Source organism: Heterodontus francisci, chromosome 1, assembly GCF_036365525.1.
Source record: "Heterodontus francisci isolate sHetFra1 chromosome 1, sHetFra1.hap1, whole genome shotgun sequence".
NCBI lineage: Eukaryota > Metazoa > Chordata > Chondrichthyes > Heterodontiformes > Heterodontidae > Heterodontus > Heterodontus francisci.
Window position 1 is genome coordinate 150,663,831 of NC_090371.1, and position 24,119 is coordinate 150,687,949.

Sequence of the window (24,119 nt, forward strand, 5' to 3'; positions counted from 1 at the left end):
TACTGAGAGCTCCAAAGCAGACAGTCTCACATGATCTTCACTTGAAGGAATGCAACTTCAGTTTAGTGTTCAACCAAATTTCTCTCTTTGGCCTCCTTGTCTCGAGAGACAATGAATGGGTAAGCGCCTGGAGGTGGTCAGTGGTTTGTGGAGCAGCGCCTGGAGTGGCTATAAAGGCCAATTCTAGAGTGACAGACTCTTCCACAGGTGCTGCAGATAAAATTGGTTGTCAGGGCTGTTGCACAGTTGGCTCTCTCCTTGCGCTTCTGTCTTTTTTCCTGCCAACTGCTAAGTCTGTTCGACTCGCCACGCTTTAGCCCCGCCTTTATGGTTGCCCGCCAGCTCTGGCGATCGCTGGCAACTGACTTTAACCAAATTTAAAAAGTGCTCAAAGGGGTTATTTGAGCCTTCTGGACACTTCATAAATTTACCTGAAATTGAGTTAAATGTTTAAACAAGGCAGATGCTTCAGCCCACACTCGCTAAATAATTAAATTGTAACCTCTGGGAGAGGAACTTGGTACAGAGTTCTCTTCTGAGCTAAAGATCAGCTAGAACCAAACAGTATGAACAGCTGCCTGACTAGAATCCAAATTGCAGCTATCCGTCCCCAACTAGTTACTGCAGTATAAATGCAACAAATGTTGTACTTTAAAAAAATCAATGCCTTTGAAGAATAAAACAAAAAGCTTAGGTAAAGAGCCTAAACAAAAAAGTTGACACTTTCTTTTATTTGCATCTTTTAAGCTCTCAACACCACATTAAAATTTCCTCTAAAAATAATGGCAATAATGAAATTAAACATTCTATTCCTCTGTGCATACTGGCTTCATCATACATGGATTCACTTAAAATATTTTAACTGACCTGATACAAATAATCTTCAAAAACAAAATAGTAGTCATCATTGCTAGCTGTTAGCTTCACATCCTAAAACAAAAAAGCGAAATTCAGCAGAAAATAACAAAACATCTCCACTACTTTTTTCAATTGATCAATAAATGTTTCTTTTTGGGGGTTGAGGTGGGGTGGAGCAGAGAAAGAGGGTGAACTATCAGACATTAAGGCAAGAAATGTATAGAATCATAGAATGATTACAGCATAGGAGGCCATTCAGCCCGTCGTGTCCATGACGGCTCTCTGCAAAAGAAGCTCGCCTCGTCCCACTCCCCCGCCTTTTCCCTGTAAGAAAATGTTTTCCCACTTTTGACATCAAACACACTCAAATTTGGTGGAGTGCAATAAGATTCAGTATTAAACTTCCATTCCTCTGCCTCAGTATTATGCTTTAACCTCACCAAAGCACCATACTCTTGCTGTCTTTTTCCAGAATTCCTAATTTAGTATCAACCTGATGCCTTTTGCTCAAGCCATAGTCCCAAAGGACCATAAGCATCACTCCCCATTAGAGACACAGTTGATGATGTATAGCTTGAGGGTCAACCCTCCTCAAGCATGGGGTAAGGTAAGGAGGCAGGCCTCCATGAACTACCACAGTCAGTATTGGAATTGAACCCACGCCACTGGTGTCTTCCTGCATCACACATGAGTGGCCCAGCCAACTGAGCTAACTGACCCCCATTTTGTGTTATACACCACTGTTGTGAAATTATCAGGCTGCTTAACCAACATCCAGTACTGGATGAGCAGAAGTTTCCTCCAATTAAATATTGGTAAGATTGAAGCCATTGTCTTCAGTCCCTGCTCCAAACTCTGCTGCTCAGCTACCAGCTCCACCTGTATCCCTGGGAACAGTCTGAGATTAAGCCAATCTGTTCACAACCTTGGTGTCACATTTCACCCCAAGACGAGTTTCCACCTCATATTTGTGCCATCACCTAAGATGATCTATTTCCACCTCTGTAACATTAGCCTTTCTCAGCTCATCTGCTGCTGAAACCCTCATTCATGCCTTCATTGCCTTGAGACTTGACTATTCCAACAGTGTACATTAGCAGGAGAGAGGCGGCGCCCAGCCAGGAAAAGCAGCCCACTTGATTGGCACTCAATCCACCACCTTCAACAATCACTTTCTTCACCACTGACGCACAGTGGCAGCAGCATGTACCATCTACAAGATGCACTGCAGCAATGCACCAAGGCTCCGTCGACAGCACCTTCCAAACCCACAACCTCTATCACCTAGAAGGACAAGGCAGTAGATGCATGGGAACACCACCACCTGCAAGTCCCCCTTCAAGCCACACACCATCCTGACTTGGAACTATATCCTTCACTGTTGCTGGATCAAAATCCTGGAACTCCCTTCCTAACAGCATTGTTGGTGTATCTACACTCCAAGGACTGCAGCAGTTCGAGAAGGCAGGTCACCACCAGCTTCTCAAGGGCAATTAGGGATGGACAATAAATACTGGCCTAGCCAGCGACGCCCACATCCCATGAGCGAATAAAAAAAATTCCAATGCACTCTTGCCTGAGCACCCACATTCTAGTCGATATAAACTTGGGGTCATTCAAAACTTTACTTCCCGTGTCTTAACTTACACCAAGTCCCTTTCCACTATCACACCTGTGCTTGCTGACCTACATTGGCTCCCAGTCAAGCAACGTCTTTATGTTAAAATTCTCATCCTTGTTTTCAAATACCTCCATGGCCTCAACCCTCCCCATCTCTGTAATCTCCTCCAGCCCTACAACCCTCTGAAATATCTGTGCTTCTCTAATTCTGGCCTCTTGGGCATGCCCAATTTTAAACGTTCCACTATTGGTGGCTGTGCTTTCAGTTGCCTAGGCCATAAGCTCTGGAATACCCTCTCTCCACCTCTCCACCACTGTACCTCCTTTAAGACACTTATTTAACTCTACCTCTTTGACCAAGCTTTTAGTCATCTGATTTAATATCTCCTTTTGAGGCTCAGTGTCATTCTTTGTTTTATAATGCTCCTGGAAAGCTCTTTGGGAGGTTTTATGATGTTAAAGGCACTATATAAATATAAGCTGTTGTTGTTGTTAAAAAGTTCCACAACATTATATGGGCTAGATGAAACCCAGGTCTCAGAGGTGAAAGCAAACAGTGCTGAACCTCAATAATATCTAGTGCCCCCAGGGAAGAAAATTGTAAACTACTCCAGCTAGGCAAAAGTCAACACTTGCAATCAGAGCTCAGTTGAAATTTTATAACTATCATTTCTACAGCAAAACTTTAGCGCGCAGAAGATTCACAACATTTTTTTGGCATTACGTTCACAAATGCTAAAATATAGTGTTACAACCAAGGTGGGAGCAGTGCACTGTTAATTCAGTCCCACCTCTCCACAGGTCATAACATATTCTTTAAATTTTGCACTTGTTGAAACAGTCAATCAGATACTACTAATTTTCCCCAGAATAGAACACACTAAACCAGGTTTGTTTACTGAACAAAATTACCAGTTTATTATAAAACATGTCTTAACTAGTAATGAAGTAAAACAATAGCACATAGATGAAATTTTAAAATATCCAACATTCAATTTTAAAAGTCCCTTTTTACCTTAGTCCCTTCACACTCACATATATATATATATTCCTATTCATAAATCAGTTACCAGAAAAAGTAAAAAAGGATTTTTAGATCAGAGCTCTGTGACAGACAAAAAAAACATAAATAGATCACTTGCTCATTTTTTGAATTAAACAGCAGATAAGATATGTTGTTCCAAACGAGCATACATTCCAACCATCTGAGCACATGAATCTTTAAGATCTTTAGAATCTTCCAGAAATTAGTTCTCCTCAGGCGGTGTTGAAAGTGGTTTAGCAGGCCTTCTCGAAATACAGGAAACAAGATGAATTCAGAGTGAACTTCACAGGATCCTTCAGAGACATTGGAAAATGAACCTGGGTCCTGGTCTTCTGTTCTTTCTTGACTCCTTCTCCAGGCTCGACACACACACACACTCTGATTAACAGCCGAACAGCTTGGCAGTCCACCCAGATGTTCTGTGCTTGCCACTAGGCTTGTCCAATCAGAGTTTCCAATTTTCTGTACCTGTTGCCATGGTTTCAGCTTTAAGCTTAACCCGAACCAGGTGACCAACCATAACGCTATTGCAAATCAGCCCTCACTGTCCCCTTCATTAAAAAGCATTTATCTAGCTTACTAAAAATCCCTTTTTAAAATTTTTTTTAACAGAAGAGAGAAATCTGCAGAGGGTCGGTGGTTGGGGCACATCTTGATGTAAGTGGTGTAAGACACCTGCCAGAACCTCCAGCATTGAACCATGGCGGGGTTAGGGAGGTTCTCTACTTCGTATGCCAAATGGCAGTTAGCAGTGTCACTATGGAGTAGACCTAGGGAGCTTGTCTACCCAAGCCAAAATACACCTGCTTTGGGAGGGAAGGAGGGATGAAGAAGTGTACCAGAGACTCTTGAGGGAAATAAAAGTTTGTTGCCTCCTCAAACCCCTTATGGGGAAAGGAGGGGTGCTTTTAAACATTTTTAAAATTGCTGCTCTCTTCCTTCAGGAATCCAGGTCATAGTCAAAGCATCAACACAGGTGTTCCCCACAGCTAGGAGCTCGTCAGGTCTGACCAGGCATTCATCAGGTCTGACCAGTTATACCTTTATTGTTACTACACCAAGTCCTACTGTGGGTCCAGGATGTGGGAGCCCAAACTAGGTCTCCTGCCAGCAGACTCCTGTCACAGTTATGGCAGAGGTACACCCAGAAGAACTGTGGATTTTCAGGAATTTTATTATTTCATTAAAAACAATGTCCAATTTACAAAAATATGCATAATATAGTATTAAAAATCAATCCGCTGCATGCTTTGAATAAAGAATGAAATGTTTGCGGTGGAAAACAAATTAACAATCAGAATATTGCACAATCCAACAGCACTACAGTACTATTGCAAAGGAACATATTTGTTTGGTGAACATATCGTTGAAATGAACCTTAATACAGAATTCAGTGCCACTTTTTATTTAAGTGGGATAATTAACTAGGAAAAATGTCAGATTTTGCAGAACAGATTCCACAGCTGGTGTCTATCACTCATCAAGGATGATTTAAAGAAAATTGAAAGTAAAATCACCATTTAGCTTGATAAGAAGCATGCAGCAAATGAGGTACAACATTTATAACCTGTACAGCCTCATCAATCCCACAATTCTTTAGTAAAGAAATGAGAACAAAGAACAAAGAAAATTACAGCACAGGAACAAGCCCTTCGGCCCTCCAAGCCTACGCCGCTCCAAATCCTCTATCTAAACCTGTCGCCTATTTTCGAAGGGTCTGTATCTCTTTACTTCCTGCCCATTCATGTATCTGTCTAGATACATCTTAAAAGACGCTATCGTGCCCGCATCTACCACCTCCACTGGCAATGCGTTCCAGGCACCCACCACCCTCTGCGTAAAGAACTTTCCACGCATATCCCCCCTAAACTTTTCCCCTTTCACTTTGAACTCGTGTCCCCTTGTAATTGAATCCCCCACTCTGGGAAAAAGCTTCTTGCTATCCACCCTGTCTATACCTCTCATGATTTTGTACACCTCAATTAGGTCCCCCGTCAACCTCCGTCTTTCTAATGAAAATAATCCTAATCTACTCAACCTCTCTTCATAGCTAGCGCCCTCCATACCAGGCAACATCCTGGTGAACCTCCTCTGCACCCTCTCCAAAGCATCCACATCCTTTTGGTAATGTGGCGACCAGAACTGCACGCAGTATTCCAAATGTGGCCGAACCAAAGTCCTATACAACTGTAACATGACCTGCCAACTCTTGTACTCAATACCTCGTCCGATGAAGGAAAGCATGCCGTATGTCTTCTTGACCACTCTATTGACCTGCGTTGCCACCTTCAGGGAACAATGGACCTGAACACCCAAATCTCTCTGTACATCAATTTTCCCCAGGACTTTTCCATTTACTGTATAGTTCACTCTTGAATTGGATCTTCCAAAATGCATCACCTCGCATTTGCCCTGATTGAACTGATTGAAATGAGAAATAAGTGTCCTGCATCTAGGAAACACCCCATTTGGCAAACAACCATTCAGAATTTCTGATGATTTTCCAATTTTAAATTAAAAAATATATGTAAATTGCTGCACCTTTTACAAATACAACAGCATTCCTAGTTTGGCAAAATGGACTGGAAACATAGCAGAAAAAGACCTATACCCTAGCATCTCTTGCAATCTTCCGAAATATATGAAAACACCATTGGCGAGGAATTATTGCCTGTAGCATGCTTGTAGCATTGCAAGGAGGCATGTGTGGCTCCACCAGCCACTTACTGCACAGCATGCACGGTGTTCTGCCAGGATAAGGGCACATGCAAGTGCAATCCCCGGTGTGTGTTGGAAGGCTCTGATTCGACGCTATCCTGATGTCACACAGCCCGACCACTGATGCAACGCCAGGATCCCAAATTTGGCCAATGAATGCCCAAGCAGCATCTCTCAACAAGTGAGTAGCTGCAAGATGGGCCCTGCAAGAGCGTTATTTGAAAGACCAGGCATCCTGATTGCAGGTGCTCAATTATTGGAACTTATATATTGCAAAGTGTCTGGAAGTATTCTGGAGTGTTTCTGGGGGTGTTTGGTGAGTCCCTGAATTTGTCAGAGAATGTTGCGACATCCTCATGCTGGGGTTGGGGGAGCTGTGGCTGTGCTGAGAAACAGTCACCTGTGCACACAAAGGAATGAATTTAGCGAGGCCATTTGGAATGGGAATGGAGGTGTGGAGGGCCGGGGAATAGCATGAGATGCATCTACCTGGAAATCTGACATCGTGACGTCAGTTCCGGATTTAGTCAGCGAAGGGAAAACACAAAGGTAGTGTTGCTGACCTGACACAACAGGGGGACTGCAATTTAAACTGCTGAACTGATAGTTATAATCCATTTGCATGCAATTGAAAGTGATTCAATGGGGGTCTTGGAATTAAGTGAACAATGGGCTGCCCTCATGTCCCTTCAGATTCCCAGCCGTTGAAAAGTGTGGAGCGGAGCCACTGTCTGCCTGCAGTGCTGTGAACTCTGCACAAGTGGGCTTGGTCCCGGGAGGTCGACACGGGTGAGCTTGGTCTTGGGTGGGAGTGGTCTGACGTGGCAGGACAGGTTGGCTATACTGCTGGGTGATCTGCACAGGTGGCCATACGATCAGGTAAGAGGGCCGGGTGACCATACTATCAGGTAGGAGGGCTGGGTCTCAGCAAGGTTGGGCACTAAAGACCATTAGTGGGTAAGCCGAGATGAGTAGCAAAGGCAAAAAGTAACAAGGCAAATTTGTCTCTGCAAGGATAGCACTCTGGTGGCCTACTAATAACCTGGCATGGGCCTCATACACCCCTATCTTTGTGGACCCCCATGTCATGATGCAGCGCCTCAGATGAAGGGAGGGCCAACAAGCAGCTGCGCCTGCTTATGAAGCTCCACGATGAGAGCAACAACAGCTATCCATGCCAAGAAGGGCCCACCTATGACAGAGCGCACCGGACCCGACTCAGCTATCTCCAAACGTCAAAGCAGCATTGTCAGCCAAGACTACAACTCTCCAGGGAGGCCGTCACCAACTTCTGTACTATGCTGCAGGACGAGTTGCGACCTGTGGGATTTGGTGGTCACCCTATGCCAGTGGCCCTGAAGATCAGAGTGGCATTTAACTTTTATGCGTCTGGATCTTTCCAGGGATCAACTGAGTACATGTGTGGGGGGTCTCCCAGGCAGCAGCCCACCGCCGCATCAAGGAGGTGACCAATGCCCTGTTCAAGAGGTCCGGTGACCAAGGGCACTAGCGGATCGACACTGACAGTCAGGCAGAGAGGGCCATCGCTGAATTCCCCTGGGTGTAAGGTGTGATAGATTGTACGCATGTGGCAATCAAGGCTCCCACGGACCAGCCAGCCGCCTTCATCAATAGGATGGACTTTCATTCCATCAACGTTCAACTGGACTGCAACTACCAAAAGCATTTCCTGTAGGTGTGTGCCTACTTCCTGGGAAGCAGCCATGACATCTACATACTTCAACAGTCCCAGGTACCACAGCTTTTCAGGACCCCCGCTCGCCTTCAGGGATGGATTCTAGGAATAAAGGCTACCCATTGAAGACATGGCTACTGACGCCTCTGAGGAACCCTCGCAATTCAGCAGAGGAAAGGTACAAAACTTGCCACAGCTCTACCCGAGCGCCCATCAAACAGACCATTAGGCGCTGAAAATAAGATTCTGGTGCCTGGTGACATGATTGAACGCTACTCCTCAACCAACAAGGAGAACGCGGAGGAGGTTACTGAGAAGGCAGCACTGGATCTTGAACCCCTTACACCAGAGACCAGGCACATTGAGCAATGGGCCAGGGAGGCAAGAGACAATCTCATGCTTACCCGCTTCCAGCCACCATGATGCCTCTCAGAGTGAACTCAATAAAGCCTCACCTCAATGGATTCAATCTATTGCCTCCTTTTGATCTGGATTCTGTGCCGAGCACCCAGTTTAACCACGTGCTCTGTCCTATCTGAGATGCTTACCATGGGAGGGATGTGCAGCCCAATAAGGGAGAAAGAAGGGTGAAGACAGCATCTTAGAATTAAGACATGAAAGAATAAGCATTTTCCACAACGAATGTTAACTGCTATAACGATAAAACCTTACAATACAAAACAAATGACAAATAATAAACACCCGCAAAACACCAAGTGTGTCTCAGTGTTTTTTTTAAATACATTTACGAATGCTTCTATGAGGTGTGATCCCTGCGAAAGCAGCAGAGCTTGCAGCAGGCTGCTGATCAGGCTGCCCCTTGGCCTGGGATGACTTTGGTGGCTGTCCTCTGGCTGCCGGAGACCTGGAGGGCCCTAGCTGCCTGAGAGTTTCCTGCACAGGTGAAGGACTCTCCTTAGGCGTCGCTGCTACTGGAGTGGGTTCACTGGCGGATGGGCTGAGGAGCCGCTGTCCACACTCAGAGTGCCCTAAGGGGAGCCCCCAGCTGGGAGGTCAACCTCTTTTCCACCCTTTCAAGGCTTACGTGAACCTTCCTGCTCACCAGAGAAGGACGAGGACCTGTAGAAGACTCCAGGCATCTCGTCCTTCCCTCGACTTGCTACTTCTGCATCGAACTCATGGCCAAGGCAATGGTGTGCAGGTCTGTGCACATCTGTGGAATCTGGCTCTCCGCAAGGGCTGCCATTCTCTCAATGGAGGAAGCCATCCACTCATAGGCCTGAGACATGGCAGCAGTCATGGCATGGATGGACTCCTCCATCGTCCGCTCATGGTTATGCATTGCCTCTGGCAGCTCCGCCGGATGTTGCCTTACCTCTCTCTGCATCTTCAGCATGCCCTGTGCTGTCGACACCGGATGCTCATCATTAGCCCGAGGCTCAGCAGGGGCCTGGCCACACACAGTGGTCTTGGCTGTCACAGCCTCAGCCAGCTGCTCAGCCAGTGTGTGGTGCTCACACCAGCTTGTGATCCTGATTCTAAGACCGAACGCATACCCAGCAAGGTGAACTTATATGCACTGGTGGAAGCTGCAGGAGAGTCATGTGACGGTGCATCCTCCGACAGCGGTCCCCCTTCAGTTGGAGCCTCCTGTAGATGCCGACCTGCATGAGAGAACACAAACATGTGTGGGGGTTAGGCATTCAGATCTCTTCATGTCAGCCATGTGTGATGTGGATCTCTACGGGTGTGCTGGATGTCTTGCACAGAGACTCCAGTTTCAACATCTGCTACTGAGCAGCCTCGCTGGGTCCCCGCTAACTCCAATACCTCCTGTCTCGGTCATCGAGAGAGGCAGTTTTTCTGGAATTCCTCCGCTAAATATTGAGATCTCCCTGCTGTTATAGGCCCACTGGTCCTGCAAGTGGAAAAAGGGAGATAGTAAGACTTCACAGGAAGAGCGAGCGAGCAGCTCTGCTAGTAGCAGTTCCTTGACCCCTACTGGGGTTGCCTATATGTCTCCTCCCCATGTTTACTCTCAGATGAGGAAATGGGGATGAGCTGTGAAAGTGGCTTCTAGCCGAGATGCAGCCATGCATGTGGCAGGATGTGGTGATGCCTAACCCCCTGTCCCAGTGCTTTTGTGGGCACTCCCTCCACATGTCCCATTGCCTCCTGCGTAGCCACATGCAATCCCCAAAGAGGAGAGTGGTGTGGAGCATGCACTTTGGCAGAACGAAGGAGGTAATTGACTCTCTTCCTGCACGGCACCCATGTTCAGGGGGTGACCCCACGACTGCTTATCTTCTCTGTGATCTCCATCCAGGCTTCCTTGGTCAGGCAGAAGGCCCTCTTCTTGCCATCCCTGGGGAAGAGAACCTCCCACCTTTCCCTTGCAGCCTGGCGGAGAATCTCCAGGGAGGTATCGTGAAACTGTCGGGGTCACCCAGTGTCTTGCCTCTGCCATAGTGCAGTGTCCTTCTCCGGTGGGGTGGGGATGGTCCAGGAGTCACTACCACACTGGGTTCAGCAGCAATCAGCAAAGAGTAAATGACTCAAAGACAACAATACAACCAGGGCTGGCTGGGCTTTAAATATAGCGCCTGCACCTGCTCTGGAGTCATCTTACGCCATAATTATTGCCTCGGAGGCTGTTCCTGTCACATGTTTAGACAGGACCCACGTCCCCATTATGATAATTGGCTGGCCACCACTTGATTATGGTGGGCCGGCTGCAGACATGACGAGCGGCAATGACGCCCACTTCCAAGTTCGCCACCAGAACCTGCTGTGGGTTAACTAAATCCAGCCCAAAAGCTTCAACAGGTTGGGGGTGCAGCACTGACAATGACTCTAGATCTGCAGAATGGAAGGGAGCAGGAGCAGAGGCAGCGAAAAGGGCAAGCTCTGTGCCATCCCCGCTGCTTATTTGGAGTAGGAAGCCCGCATACTCCTTGAATGAGGCAGGAGGCTGTCTGGCATGCCAGCCAATGCAGCATCTGGGTGTGCATGCCCATTCAGCATTTTTCTGTATACCTCCCCATCGACATCCTCATCTGAGTCCTCTGAAGGGGAATGTTGATGTGGGGGAAGTGGGATGGGATGGAAAGCATGAGGTCCATGATGACACCATTAGCAGCTTGCGCATCATGTCAGATAGCAGGATGAGGCTGAGCTGGGAGTTGAGAAGTGGCCTTAGGCAGGAACATGCAATAATTCACAATGTCCTCAGTGATGTAGGATGGCACTGGTCTCATTGCAGTCGGCTCCATGATGCGGACAACCATCTCCTCTATAAGGCTCAGGAGATGCAGGCATCCTTGCCCTCACCAGTTCTGCTCTGCTCCCTTTTATTGCGTGCCACCTTGTCCTGCAAGAGAGAGGGCAGAATGCCAATGGTTTTATCGCGTTGTTTGATTGATATGCCTGCCATAACTGAATAACTGGAGGTATGTGGAGGGAGTGAGAGGTGAGCGTGTGACTGGTAGCATTGATTGCTGTGTGAGGGTGAGGTGGAGTATCTGGCTGTTAGAAGTGAGCCCTGTGTACCAGAGAGTGCTGTTGTCTGAGTTATGGCGCTGTGGTGCATTTAGAAACACGAGAGACTGTGTCATGGTGGGTAGAAAATTTTAAGTGAAGATGCATTCACTGACATTGATCACCAGCATGAGTTTGTGTGGCACTGCTGTCAGGTCCTCAGGTCCAGACTCCAGGAGTAGATCTTCCTACCTTCCTGGCCACCAGCTCCCAAACCCTTTTGAGGATGGTCTTTGATGATCACCTGGCCACCACCACCCACCCCGCACTCCCATGATCCATGGCATCTCTGCTCCTGCCCACCTGCACAATTAATGCTTCCAGTGCAGCATCCATCACTATGGATCCATCTTTCTTCCCTAGTGTTCACTTTGCAATAATGTACATTGCAGAACTACTTTTGTGAATTTCCCTTTAATATATAGTCTGCTTTGAAGAACAGGCTAGCTGTACCTCTTAGTCTGCAAACAGTGCTGCTGGGCCCCCCTGCTGTGCGTAGGGGTCATAGGCAAATGGGCGTGGGCAGGTCACAAATCATGACCCCGGCACCCATCTTTTATAAATAGCTGAACAATGAATAGATATAGGTCAAGAACACATTTCTTTACTTTTCAATAGAATCAGAAACATCTTTGTTTGTTAACTATCACCGCAGCAGTACTTTGTGGGGTGTTAAATGAAATAACAAGGGAAAACGGGCATGAGAATCACACACTGGCAGCAATTCAATCATGGCAACAACAACAGCAACTTATATAAATATAGTACCTTTAATGTAATAACACATCCCAACGGGCTTCACAGAAGCATTATAAAACAAAATATGACACCGAACCACATAAAAAGCTATAAGGTCAGATAACCAAAACCTAGGTCAAAGGGAAAACAGCAAAATACTGCAGATGCTGGAACTCTGAAATGAGAACAGAAAGTGCTGGAAATACTCAGCAGGTCTGGCAACACCTGTGGAGAGAGAAACAGAGTTAACGTTTCAGGTTTGCAACCCTTCATCAGAACAAGTCAAAGAGGTAGATTTTAAGGAGTGTCGTAAAGGAGGAAAGCGAGGTAGAAAAGCGGAGAGGTGTAGTGAAGGAATTCCAGAGCTTAGGCAATTATAGGCGCGGCCACCAATGTTGGAGCGATTAAAATCAGGGATACTCAAGAGAGCAGAATCAGAGCACAGATATCTAAGAGGGTTGTGGAGCTGCTGGAGATTACAGAGATCGAGAGGGGCAAGGCCACGGAGGGAATCTGAAAACAAGCATGAAAATTTTAACATTAAAACATTGCTTGACCAGAACCCAACTGGTCAGTGAGCACAGGGGTGATAGGTGAATGGGACTTGGTGCGAGTTAAGACACAGGCAGCAGAGTTTTGCATGACCTCAAGTTTACAGAGGGTAGAATGTGGGAGGCCATTGGAGTGCATTGGAATAGTCAAGTATAGAGGTAACAAAGGCATAAATGAGGGTTTCAGCAGCAGATGAGGAGAGGCAGTGGTGCCGTCTGGCAATGTTACGGAGGTGGAAATAGGCAGTCTTAGTGATGGCACGAATATGAGTTCGGAAGCTCATCTCAAGGTCAAATATGGCACCAAGATTGAGAAGTCAGATTGTTGCCAGGAAGAGGGATGCAGTTGGAAGCTAAGGAGTTGAGTTTGGAACGGGGACTGAAAACAATGGCTTCCATCTTCCCAATATTTGCCAGATAAGCAGTCTGATAATTTTGCAACAGTGGACAAGTCAAGAGAAGTGGTGGTGAGGTACAGTTGGGTGGCATCGACATACATGTGAAAACTAACACCGTGCTTTCAGGTGACGTCGCCAAGGAATAGCATGTAGATGAGAAATAGGAGGGTCCAAGGATAATTCATTGGGGGACACGAGAGGTAATGGTGTGGGAGCAGGAAAAGAAACCATTGCAAGTGATACCCTGGCTATGATTAGATAGATAAGAATGAAACCAGGTGACAGCAGTCCCACCCAGCTGGACGACAGTGGAGAGGCGCTCAAGGAGGATGGTTTGTTCAGGTCAATTGTGTCAAAAGCTGCAGGCGTGTCGAGAAGGATAAGGAGGGATAGTTAAACTTTGTCACAGTCAAATAGGATGTTATTTGTGATTTTGATAAGAGCCATTTTGGTATGCGACAGGGATGTAAATTTGATTGGAGGGATTCAAACATGGAGTTCTACACAAGATGGGCACGGATTTGGGAGGCAACATCATGTTCAAGGACTTTGGAGAGGAAAAGGAGTTTGGAGACAGGGCGGTAGTTTGCAAGGATGGTGGGGTCAAGCAATGTTTCTTTGAGAAGAAGGGTGGTGATGGCAGTTTTACGAGCGACAAGGACAACACCTGAAGAGAGAGAACCATTGACAATATTGGCTAACATGGGGTCCAGGAGGGAAGTTGGGTGATCAACAGTGTTACGGCCACGTGGTGTGACATGGGTGGTTCCCACTGTACAAATCCCCGCCTGACTGCAGCAAGTGTCTTTGTATTAAGAGTTTAGTCCCTTGGTGTTTTATTTTTCAAATAAACAGACAGCGACACGTTTTCTTGTAGGTTTTAAAAACAGAAAGTCAATTATTTATTGATCAATGCGCCTTATCCCGAAATTTTCGCAACCGCAACCACTCACGCATTCGCTCGCACGCACAGAAGAAGAAACTGATAGAGAAGGGAAAGAGGTAGGTGGGTTTTAGTGGTGGAGAAGGGTTACAATAAACATGTTGAATTCTCCTGAGACTCAAGTTCTACATAGTTGCAGGCCTGAGCTGATTGTAGATTTCTATCTTGATTGAAGGTTCTGTTGAAGATGGTGGATCACTTTTTTTTTTATTTGTTCATGGGATGTGGGTGCCGCTGACTAGGCCAGCATTTATTGCCCATCCCTAATTGTCCTTGAACTGAATGGCTTGCTCGGCCATTTCAGAGGGCATTTAAGAGTCAACTACACTGCTGTGGGCCTGGAATCACATGTAGGCCAAACCAGGTAAGGACAGCAGATTTCCATCCCTAAAGGACATTAGTAAACCAGATGGGGTTTTACAACAATTGACAATGGTTTCTTGGCCAGCATAAGACTAGCTTTTTTTAAATTCCAGATTTATTAATTAAATTCAAATTTCACCATCTCAGTCTTAAGAACGGCCATTTTGGAACACTGTTCACTTTTCAAAATAAAGGTTAATTTTTTAAAGACACAGTCGGTTTTTTCATAACTCTTCAGAGTTAGTCCGTGAATGTTGTGTCATCGCACTTCTGATGTGCTGATGTGCATGACAGCAGTTTAGAAACATAGAAAATAGGAGCAGGAGTCAGCCATTTGGCCCTTCGAGCCTGCTATGCCATTCATTGTGATCATGGCTGATCATCCAACTCAGTAGCCTGTTCCCGTTTTCCCTTTGATCCCTTTAGACCCAAAAGCTACATCTAACTCCTTCTTGAAAACATACAATGTTTTGGCCTCAACTGCTTTCTGTGGTAGCAAATTCCACAGGCTCACCACTCTCTGGGTGAAGAAATTTCTCCTCATCTCAGTCCTGAAAGGTTTACCCCATATCCTTAGACTTTGACCCCTGGTTCTGGACTCCCCCACCATCAGGAACATCCTTCCTGCATCTATCCTGTCAAGTCCTGTTAGAATTTTATAGGTTTCTATGAAATCCCCTCTCACTCGTCTGAACTCCAGCGAATATAATCCTAACAACCTCTCCTCATGCGTCAGTCCCGCCATCCAAAGAATCAGTCTGGTAAACCTTCGCTGCACTCCCTCTATAACAAGAACATCCTTCCTCAGATAAGGAGACCAAAACTGCACACAATATTCCAGGTGTAGCCTCACCAAGGCCCTGTATAATTGCAGCAAGACATCCCTGCTCCTATACTCGAATCATCTCACTATGAAGGCCAACATACCATTTGCCTTTTTTACCACCTGCATGCTTACCTTCAGCGACTTGTGTACGAGAACACCCAGGTCGCTGCATATTCCCCTCTCTCAGTTTATAGCCGTTCAGATAATAATCTGCCTTCCTGTTTTTGCTACCAAAGTGGATAACCTCACATTTACCCACATTATAATGCATCTGCCATGCATTTGTCCACTCACTCAACTTGTCCAAATCACCCTGAAGCCTCTCTGCATTCTCCTCACAACTCACCCTCCCACTCAGTTTTGTGTCATCTGCAAATTTGGAGATATTACATTTAGTTCCCTCATCTAAATCATTAATATATATTGTGAATAACTGGGGTCCTATCACCGATCCCTGCGGTACCCCACTAGTCACTGCCTGACATTCGGAAATAGACCCGTTTATTCCTACTCTGTTTCCTGTCTGCCAACCAATTTTCTATCCATCGCAATACACTACCCCCAATCCCATGCGCTTTAATTTTACACGCTAATCTCTTATGTGGGACTTTGTCGAAAGCCTGTTGAAAGTCCAAATAAACCACATCGACTGGCTCCCCCTCATCAACTCTACTAGTTCCATCCTCGAAGAATTCTAGTAGATTTGTCAAGCATGATTTCCCTTTTGTAAATCCATGCTGACTCTGTCCGATTCCTCTACTGTTCTCCAAGTGTTCTGCTATAAAGTCTTTGATAATGGACTCTAGAATTTTCCCCACAACCGACGTCAGGCTGACTGGTCTATAATTCCCTATTTTCTCTCTACCTCCCTTTTTAAATAGTGGGGTTACATTAGCTACCCTCCAATCTGGGGAGTAGTTTAATGGGAATAGATGGAGCAGGAGGTGGGTCTTATGGACAAGATGAGGGAAAGAGGGGCAATGGGAGGAAAACTGGAGAAAGATACAAGTTCAGGACTAGGATAGGGGGGCAACATTAGGGGAAGTTTGGCCCGATGGACTCATGGAAAGGAGTGACGTGGCAAAGACAGCTGATCAGATGGTTTCGATCTTGGTGACAAAGAAGTCCAAGAGCTCCTTGCACCTATTGTTGCAGGTGAGGGTGGAGGAGCCAAGGAAGACAATCAAGTTGACAGTCATATCACCCAAGCATACTGTAAGACTCTCAGTGACATAGCTGCCTCTTGCAGTACAAGCTGGCACATACTACGAGGCAGCAGACTGCCACTGGTGGAGGAACATGTGACTGCATACCCTTTGAGGAAATGGTACCGTCCATAATGGGAAAGGGCCATGGTCAATGGTGACTCTGGAAGAATTGCACAGCTGGGTTTATTCATACCTAACCTTCCTCCTCTCCTCCCACATCTCCCTCAGCTCAGACTCTGAATGAGAAACTGCAGGTGCTGTCAGCACACTTTTACCTCTCTGCTCTCACAACTTCACAACTAATCCATTGCGCCCTTTTAATTTCAGGTCACCAGGATGTTGATGGTCCTCAGCCCGTGGAGGAAGATGAATAGAACAATAATGAAGATGCACCATCACTTGAGCATACTCTCATAGCCACCAGTCCAGAGACTGACACTACATGAGCATTAGAGGAAGGATCTTGTAGTGAGTCACCATGTACGTGTGCCGGAACCAGGAAGGAGAGACACAGTGTCACAGGCGCCAGATCTCATCTTTTCCTGTCACTCAGCTGTGCCTCTGGTGGAAAAGGGAAAAAAACAGATTTGTTTCATACCTTGTAGATGAGGCTGTCAACTAAAAGATCATGTTGAATCACATTCGATTTCAGTTGTTCATAATATAAGGAATCCTGCAAATACAGAAAAAAATTAGTCAATGCTTCAGTCACTAAAGATAAAGATAAAGAAGTTTTACATATCTGAAGTTCAAAACATCTTGATTATGTTATATAAACTGGACAGACGGTTCCTCATAAGTATCTATTCAAAGCAATTAAGAAGGCAAATGAAGTTGGCCTTCATTACAAGAGGATTTGCATATAGGAATAAAGATGTCTTAATGCAATTATATAGTGCCTTGGTGAGACGGCACCTGGAGTATTGTGTACAATTTTGGTCTCCTGACCTAAGGAAAAATATACTTGCCGTAGAGGAAGTGCAACAAAGGTTCACCAAACTAATTCTGGGGTTGGAGGGATTGTCCTATGAGGAAAGATTAAATAGACTGGGCCTTTATTATCTGGCATTTAGAAGAATGAGAGGTGATCTCATTCATACAAAATTCTTACAGGGCTCGACAGGGTTGATGCAGGAAGGATGTTTCCCCTGACTGTGGAGTCCAGAACCAGGGGACACAGTGTCAGAATAAAGGACAGGCCATTAAGGACTGAGATGAGGAGGAATTTCTTCACTCAGAGGGTGGTGAATCTTTGAAATTCTCTGCCCCAGAGGGCTGTGGAGGCTCAGTCATTGAGTATGTTCCAGACAGAGATCAATAGATTTCTACATATTAAAAACATCAAGGATTACGGGGATAGTGCAGGAAAATGTTGTTGAATTAGAAGATCAGCCATGATCTCATTGAATGGCGGAGCGGACTCGAAGGGCTGAATGGCTATTCCTGCTCCTATTTCTTATGTTCAAACCTTTTTTACTCAGATATATTCTGTGTGTAATTCTTGCTGTGATGACCAGTACTGGAACATCACTCGTCACAGGTTTAACACAGTGGCTGTTTCTATAATACACTAAACAAGGAAATCGAAAGAAATTAATCAATACAATTATGGTGTGTAAAGAACAATCTTCCCTCTGTGTAACTTGGCTACAAAACTTGTAATATCTGTCAAACATTCCAACTGCACACAATTCACAGGTATCTTACATTGCATTCTTAATACTATATATAACTGATGCCACTTGATAAATCCATTTTGTATAGTCTAATCACACTGCACAGTGACACTATGCAAGAATATTACAGATCAAATCTCAATGAATTTAGGAAACCAATAAATCACAATAATTGAAATCATCCTTGAATACTCAAAGTAACAGAAGTGAATTAAATAATACCACTGTCCAGGTTCAAATGGAAAAAATGCCACACAATTTGTTTGGCATTACTCACAAGACTTAGCATAAGCTCCTACTTTACAATTAATTTCATTTTTCTTTATCTTAAGTGTTCTTCCTACAGACACAAGAGGCAGAATTTTACTGGCCCCCAGGTGGTGGGGGAGGAGGGGAGGGGTGTGGGGAGGGGGCGGTCAAATGCAGGGGAGATGCATCAGGACAATGCCCAACACAGTCCTGCTGCCAGGGAAGTTTGAATGATTAATAACAAAAACAAGAAATGCTGGAATCAGCATTCTTCGGAAGAAGGGTCACTGACTCGAAACGTTAACTCTGCTTCTCTTTCCACAGATGCTGCCAGACCTGCTGAGTGATTCCAGCATTTCTTGTTTTTGTTTCAGATTTCCAGCATCCGCAGTATTTTGCTTTTATTTGAATGATTAATAGTCCAGTTAAGGGCAATTTTCCCAGGACGCTGGCATTTTGCCGGGGTGGAGCTGCACCCCACCATGTGGGAAGGCCGGCAGCTGTATGGAGGCGGCCTCCCTGTGGCTTTTCGTGGTGGCAGGTAGGGCTCGTTGTAGTTGGAGGCTTCATGACTCAGAGACGGGGCAGCTGGAAGCAAATGACATGCCCGCGGATTCAATGCTGCCACAGGAGGGGTTTTCCTCCATTCTGTGCCTACTTGGTCCAGGTAAGAACGTATTTAATGTTGACCCTTCCAAGGGTGCCTCCCTAGCCTCATTTTCTGAGCAGCCTCAGCGGTGGCCTTCACTCTCGGTGGCACTGCCGAGGCTCCAGAACTGCCAGCGCTCTGATTGGGCCGGCAGCATGAAAGGCCCGCCTGCTGTCCTTAATTGGCCGCCTTCCCCACCTGCTAACTCTTAATTGCCTCCTCCTGGCAATATCGCGGGGGATGTCCCGCCTCCTGCCAGAGTGTGCCGGCCACCTGAAAACCACCCAACAAAGGGATCTTCACCGCTTCAGCAAAATCTTGCCCAACACGTCCCTCCTCAGAATAAAATGTTTAAAAACATTACAGATCAAGACCCCAAAATCAGCATTTTAGTAATGAATGGATCACAATACAAATTAATTCAAATTAATGAAAAGTTACACATTTTTGCAAACAGAAAGGATTTGCCTTTTATTCAATACTTCTTTACTATAATAAGGTCCAAATACACAATGAAAAGTTCTTTATATTCTGTTTTACGTGCCCTGTTATCCAAACAGCATCTGAACAAGGTTAATCTTTTGAGAGACATATAAAAAATCTTGCATAATATAATAAAAGCAAAATACTGCAGATGCTGGAAATCTGAAATAAAAACAAGAAATGCTGGAAATACTCAGCAGGTCTGGCAGCATCTGTGGAGAGAGAAGCAGAGTTAACGTTTCAGTTCAGTGACCCTTCATCAGAACAGAAAAATCTTGCAGCTGTACTCACTTACCATCTGCGCCACTTTACCTTCTATTGTTGCACTGCTTGTGTCAACTTTTGCCATTTAAATCCCCATGTCCACAAATAGACTGGGAAATGCCTATGTAAACTCATCAGTGATTACTAGTCAGTAATCTGGCCACTGAGTTCCCATAATAGTTGTGGAATCTTTTTCATGCCAATTAATTATCCCAGCTGTGTTTTAAAAAAGTCAAATATTAATGCTAACACCTGTAAGACACAGATTCTAATTTCTAATGTGTGGAGAAGAAAAAAAGAGTTTTAAAGTACAAAGAAGGGCAGACTGGCAGTTTTTTGCCTCATTCTCATCAGATTTGCGGTTGACAGCAATCAAAGCCTCTTTGAAGCAAATGGACAGGGAGAGTTGGGGAAATGAAGAGAGAGATGTGTTGAGGGGCAAAGGACCTCAAACCTCTTGCCAACTGCCCTGCAGGGAGTGAGGGAAAGTGGATAGAGGGTTAAGGGTAAGGTGACAGTAGAGCAAGAGGGAGGATAAAGGGATTAAGTGGATAGTTCAACAGAAAAAGAGGTAGAATAGTGATGAATAAGGATGTGATAGGAAGGGGAGTGGATATTGGGAAGGTGAAGGTATAAGGGGACTTGATGGGGTAGTAAGAGTGATTTGTGAGGAAAGGGAAGGGAACTGCTGAGGGGCAACTTCTTTCCGCAAAAGCAGCCCGCTTGATTGGCACCCCATCCACCAACTTCAGCATTCCTTCTCTTCACCACAGACGCACAGTGGCAGCAGTGTGTACCATCTACAAGATGCACTGCAGCAACTCACCAAGGCTCCTTCGACAGCACCTTCCAAACCTGTGACCTCTACCACCTAGAAGGACAAGGGCAGCAGATACGTGGGAACACCACCACCTGCAAGTTTCTCTCCAAGCCACACACCATCCTGACTTGGAACTATATCCCCGTTCCTTCACTGCCGCTGGGTCAAAATCATGGAACGCCCTTCCTAACAGCACTGTTGGTATACCTATACCCCAAGGACTGCAGTGGTTCAAGAAAGCAGCTCACCACCACCTTCTTAAGGGCAATAAATGCTGGCCTTGCCAGCGACACCCACATCCCATGAATGAATAAAAAAATTCACCAAGTGTTCAGGTGTTAGTTGCTCCTGGCCACACCACTCTTCACCTCCCACCCAAAGGGAAAGGGAAAAAGACAGACAAGCAAAAAAAAAGTTATGAGGGAGAAGCAGGAAAGACGAGGGCTTGAACTTTATAGAACCCTCAACATCGGGAATGGCGGCAGGGGGCATGAAGATTGCTCCAGATGAGGCCCGCCACTGACCTCGGCCGCCATTTAAATAATCAAATTAATTTACATACCTTAGGTAATAAAGTTCTCGGCGCCTCCTGAAGTGACGCCGCGATCTTCATCCCAGCAGCTGGCACTGCCGCGCCTTCGAATCCCCGTCCAGGGAAACGAGGCGCAACACCTGTGGGGAGAGGGGGGGGAGGAGGTAAATTTATGAGTGTGGGAGGGAGGGAGCAGGGTCAAACTTACTTGATTGGTCTAAAGGGTGATGGGAAGGGGCAAAGGTAAACGATTCTTAACTTTGTGGGAGGGCAGGGGAGAAGGTCATATATTCAAGGTAAATGTTTTGGTGCGGGGGGGGGGGGGGGCGGAAAGAGGGCAGGAATGACATGTAATGCTCTTGGGAGGGGGTTGACGTGGGAGAGGGCCTGGAAGATTTTTTTAATTGCTTTTAATAATTGTAAATTAACTGTTCCTTTAAAAATGTAAATTGTCATTTAGGGCTCTGAGCCCTTTAAAAATAGCACTGGCGCCTGCGCAGTGGCGCCGGACGCCGTTGCCAGGGACGTCTGCCTCCTCCACGTCATCAGGGGGGCGGTCCGTCCCGGGCATGTTAATGAGTTGCCGCATTTAAGATTGCGGCAGCTCTGCGGAGTGAATACCGCGCATGCAGGCCGCCATCTTTTATGGCCGCCATACTCGGCGTTGGCCACATAAAATCCAGCCCAAGATAAATACAGACAGAATCAGAGAATGTGAGATGGACAGAGAAACAGCAACACAAAGACAGGTAACAGAAGGACCAGATGCTCTGACTTTAAGTGAGCAATGTCCACAGGAAATCAACTAGCCTATATTAAATATACAAGTTAATCACACAGGGCTTTGCATGCAAGCTGGGTAACTTTGACTTTGGGAGAGAATATAAAGTAAGCAATATTGGATCAGTCGCCTATTATATATTTCTCCCAATTTTCTGAAGTTTCTAAGCTCGTCACAGTTGCCTGCACAATTATATCAGGAAATTCATTAAAAAGAGATTCATCATGTTCATATTTTTTCTTCAGTGTGGATCACTTACACACAGCTTCTGATCACTGACAACACATTGCCAGGCTCATTAATGCTCCATGAAATCCTAAATCCCTGTACAGAGATATTATGCAGGTTCTAAACTTTAGAAGACTGTGTGAGAATATAGAAGATGCTTCTGACAATCTACCTGTTTGACCATGTTTTTGGTCACCCATCCTAATATCTCCTTATGCAGCTCAACATCAAATTTTGTCTGATATGCTCCTGTAAAGCACCTTAAGACGTTTTACAATATTAATGGTGCTAAATAAATGCAAGTTGTTGTTAGGGATAATCCTGATTCACTGGTAAAGATACATGTTTTGTTATGTAAATACTGCTGTTTAACACAATCACGGAATAGTTGCAATTCCAGACAAATGCCAGATTTAAGAACCAAAAAACATATCCCTTATTGAGATAAAAACTAGATTCAAAAGGAAGTGAGAAGATGAAAAAGATACTGCTCACAAATTTGGACCTACCATGAAATCTGGAGCTAATATAATCAAACTAATGACCTCAATGATAACCTTTGCCAGTACAGAGTTGGTGCCAAGAAGGTGCCATAATCCACCCAAATGAATGAAAAATATCTACCTGACATACATCAGCCAGAAGTTCAATATTTGCAGTGTTCAGCTTTCCATGACAACTGAAATCTCTTGAGATGCACAGGTACCCATGACTGTTGACATACATAGACAAAAGCATACAGAGAGGCCAAACATACATTTATACTTGACCTAGATATTGTGAAGGTGTGTAATACTGTGACCATTGCTACTCAGATTTAGAAACTGCTTGTTAACTAAGATATGTGCCTTTGTAGCAATTCTCTGATGACTTACAAAAAGGTAAGCCCGAGTTCAAAGCCTTTCTGACTGGGGACTTGCATTATTTACTTGATATGAAGATCACAAATGTGAGCTCAAATGTTGATTTTGTCATTCACTCATGTGTCTTGTTTAAATATCAATTCATGTGAAAACAATAAGTAATCAATCAATTACTGAAGCAGCTGGCAAGCTACTTATAGTGGAGCAGCCTTCCCACAAGCTTTGCTCAGTGAAGCATTCAGAAAAAAAATTTAAGCTCCATATCACCATAATTACAGTAAAGAGCAACAAAGTTGACTGTAAAATTTCTAAATGAGAGTAGAAAAATGTACATTATGATTTATTAGAAGTTTGAATTATGAACAGGGATTCATTTTAAATGAGATGCTGTTTTACTTTTTTAGAATTTTAATCAATAAATAAGTTCAACAATATTATGATGACTATTACAATTGAAGTGTTATTCAATGAACTTCAACAAAAAGAGTTCAATCACTGAATTGGATCAGATCAACAAAAATTATCAAAACATGAATAAATTAAATACAGAAAACTGGGAAGCCAATTATACAAAATAATTTGATTTCAGCAAGTGCAGTTCATAAATAGAAATGTGCAACCATCTTAAAAAACCTTTAAAAAGAACCTGCTACAACATTACAACATTTTTAAAGTTAGCACTTCTGCATTGCAGATTTATTTTTCAATGCTGATGCAATCACCAGTTAACCCACTGGGAGAGAGAGGAGGGGGAAGGAAGTACAGAAATGCTAAAAATTATTTTCAAAAGACTCACTGACCTCTCTCCAAATCTCAATCTTTACTAATGCACAAGTATATTGTCAACAACTCCTTAAAAGGATTTCAAATGGTTACTTCTGTGAACTGAAAGTTATACTCGATTCTCCTTCTCCATTAATTTATGAAATATTTATCAACGCATGAAAATTCAAGGCCTTTTCTACTTTAATCATATCTTTATTTAAATAGTTGTTAAAAGCTTTAACAAATGTCGCTGTTTTCAGCAATACTCAAATTCTGTACTACCACATTTGTTAAAGCTTTTCGTCTTGCACTCATCAGGACAATTCGCAATGGAAGGGAAAAAACAA

The 24,119-nt window shown here is 44.8% G+C and overlaps 1 protein-coding gene across 4 annotated transcripts in view; it reads right to left on the reverse strand.

Annotated features, from left to right (window-relative positions):
* tbc1d19 (TBC1 domain family, member 19) overlaps positions 1 to 24,119 on the reverse strand; it is a 225,189-nt gene that overhangs the window by 77,182 nt on the left and 123,888 nt on the right. For all 4 annotated transcript variants that reach the window (XM_068009631.1, XM_068009553.1, XM_068009711.1 and 1 more), the window contains exons 12-13: positions 17,061 to 17,135; positions 868 to 930 (exon numbers count right to left, since the gene is read on the reverse strand). In XM_068009631.1, coding sequence (XP_067865732.1) covers positions 868 to 930; positions 17,061 to 17,135 — 138 coding nt within the window. The remainder of the gene's footprint in view (positions 1 to 867; positions 931 to 17,060; positions 17,136 to 24,119) is intronic.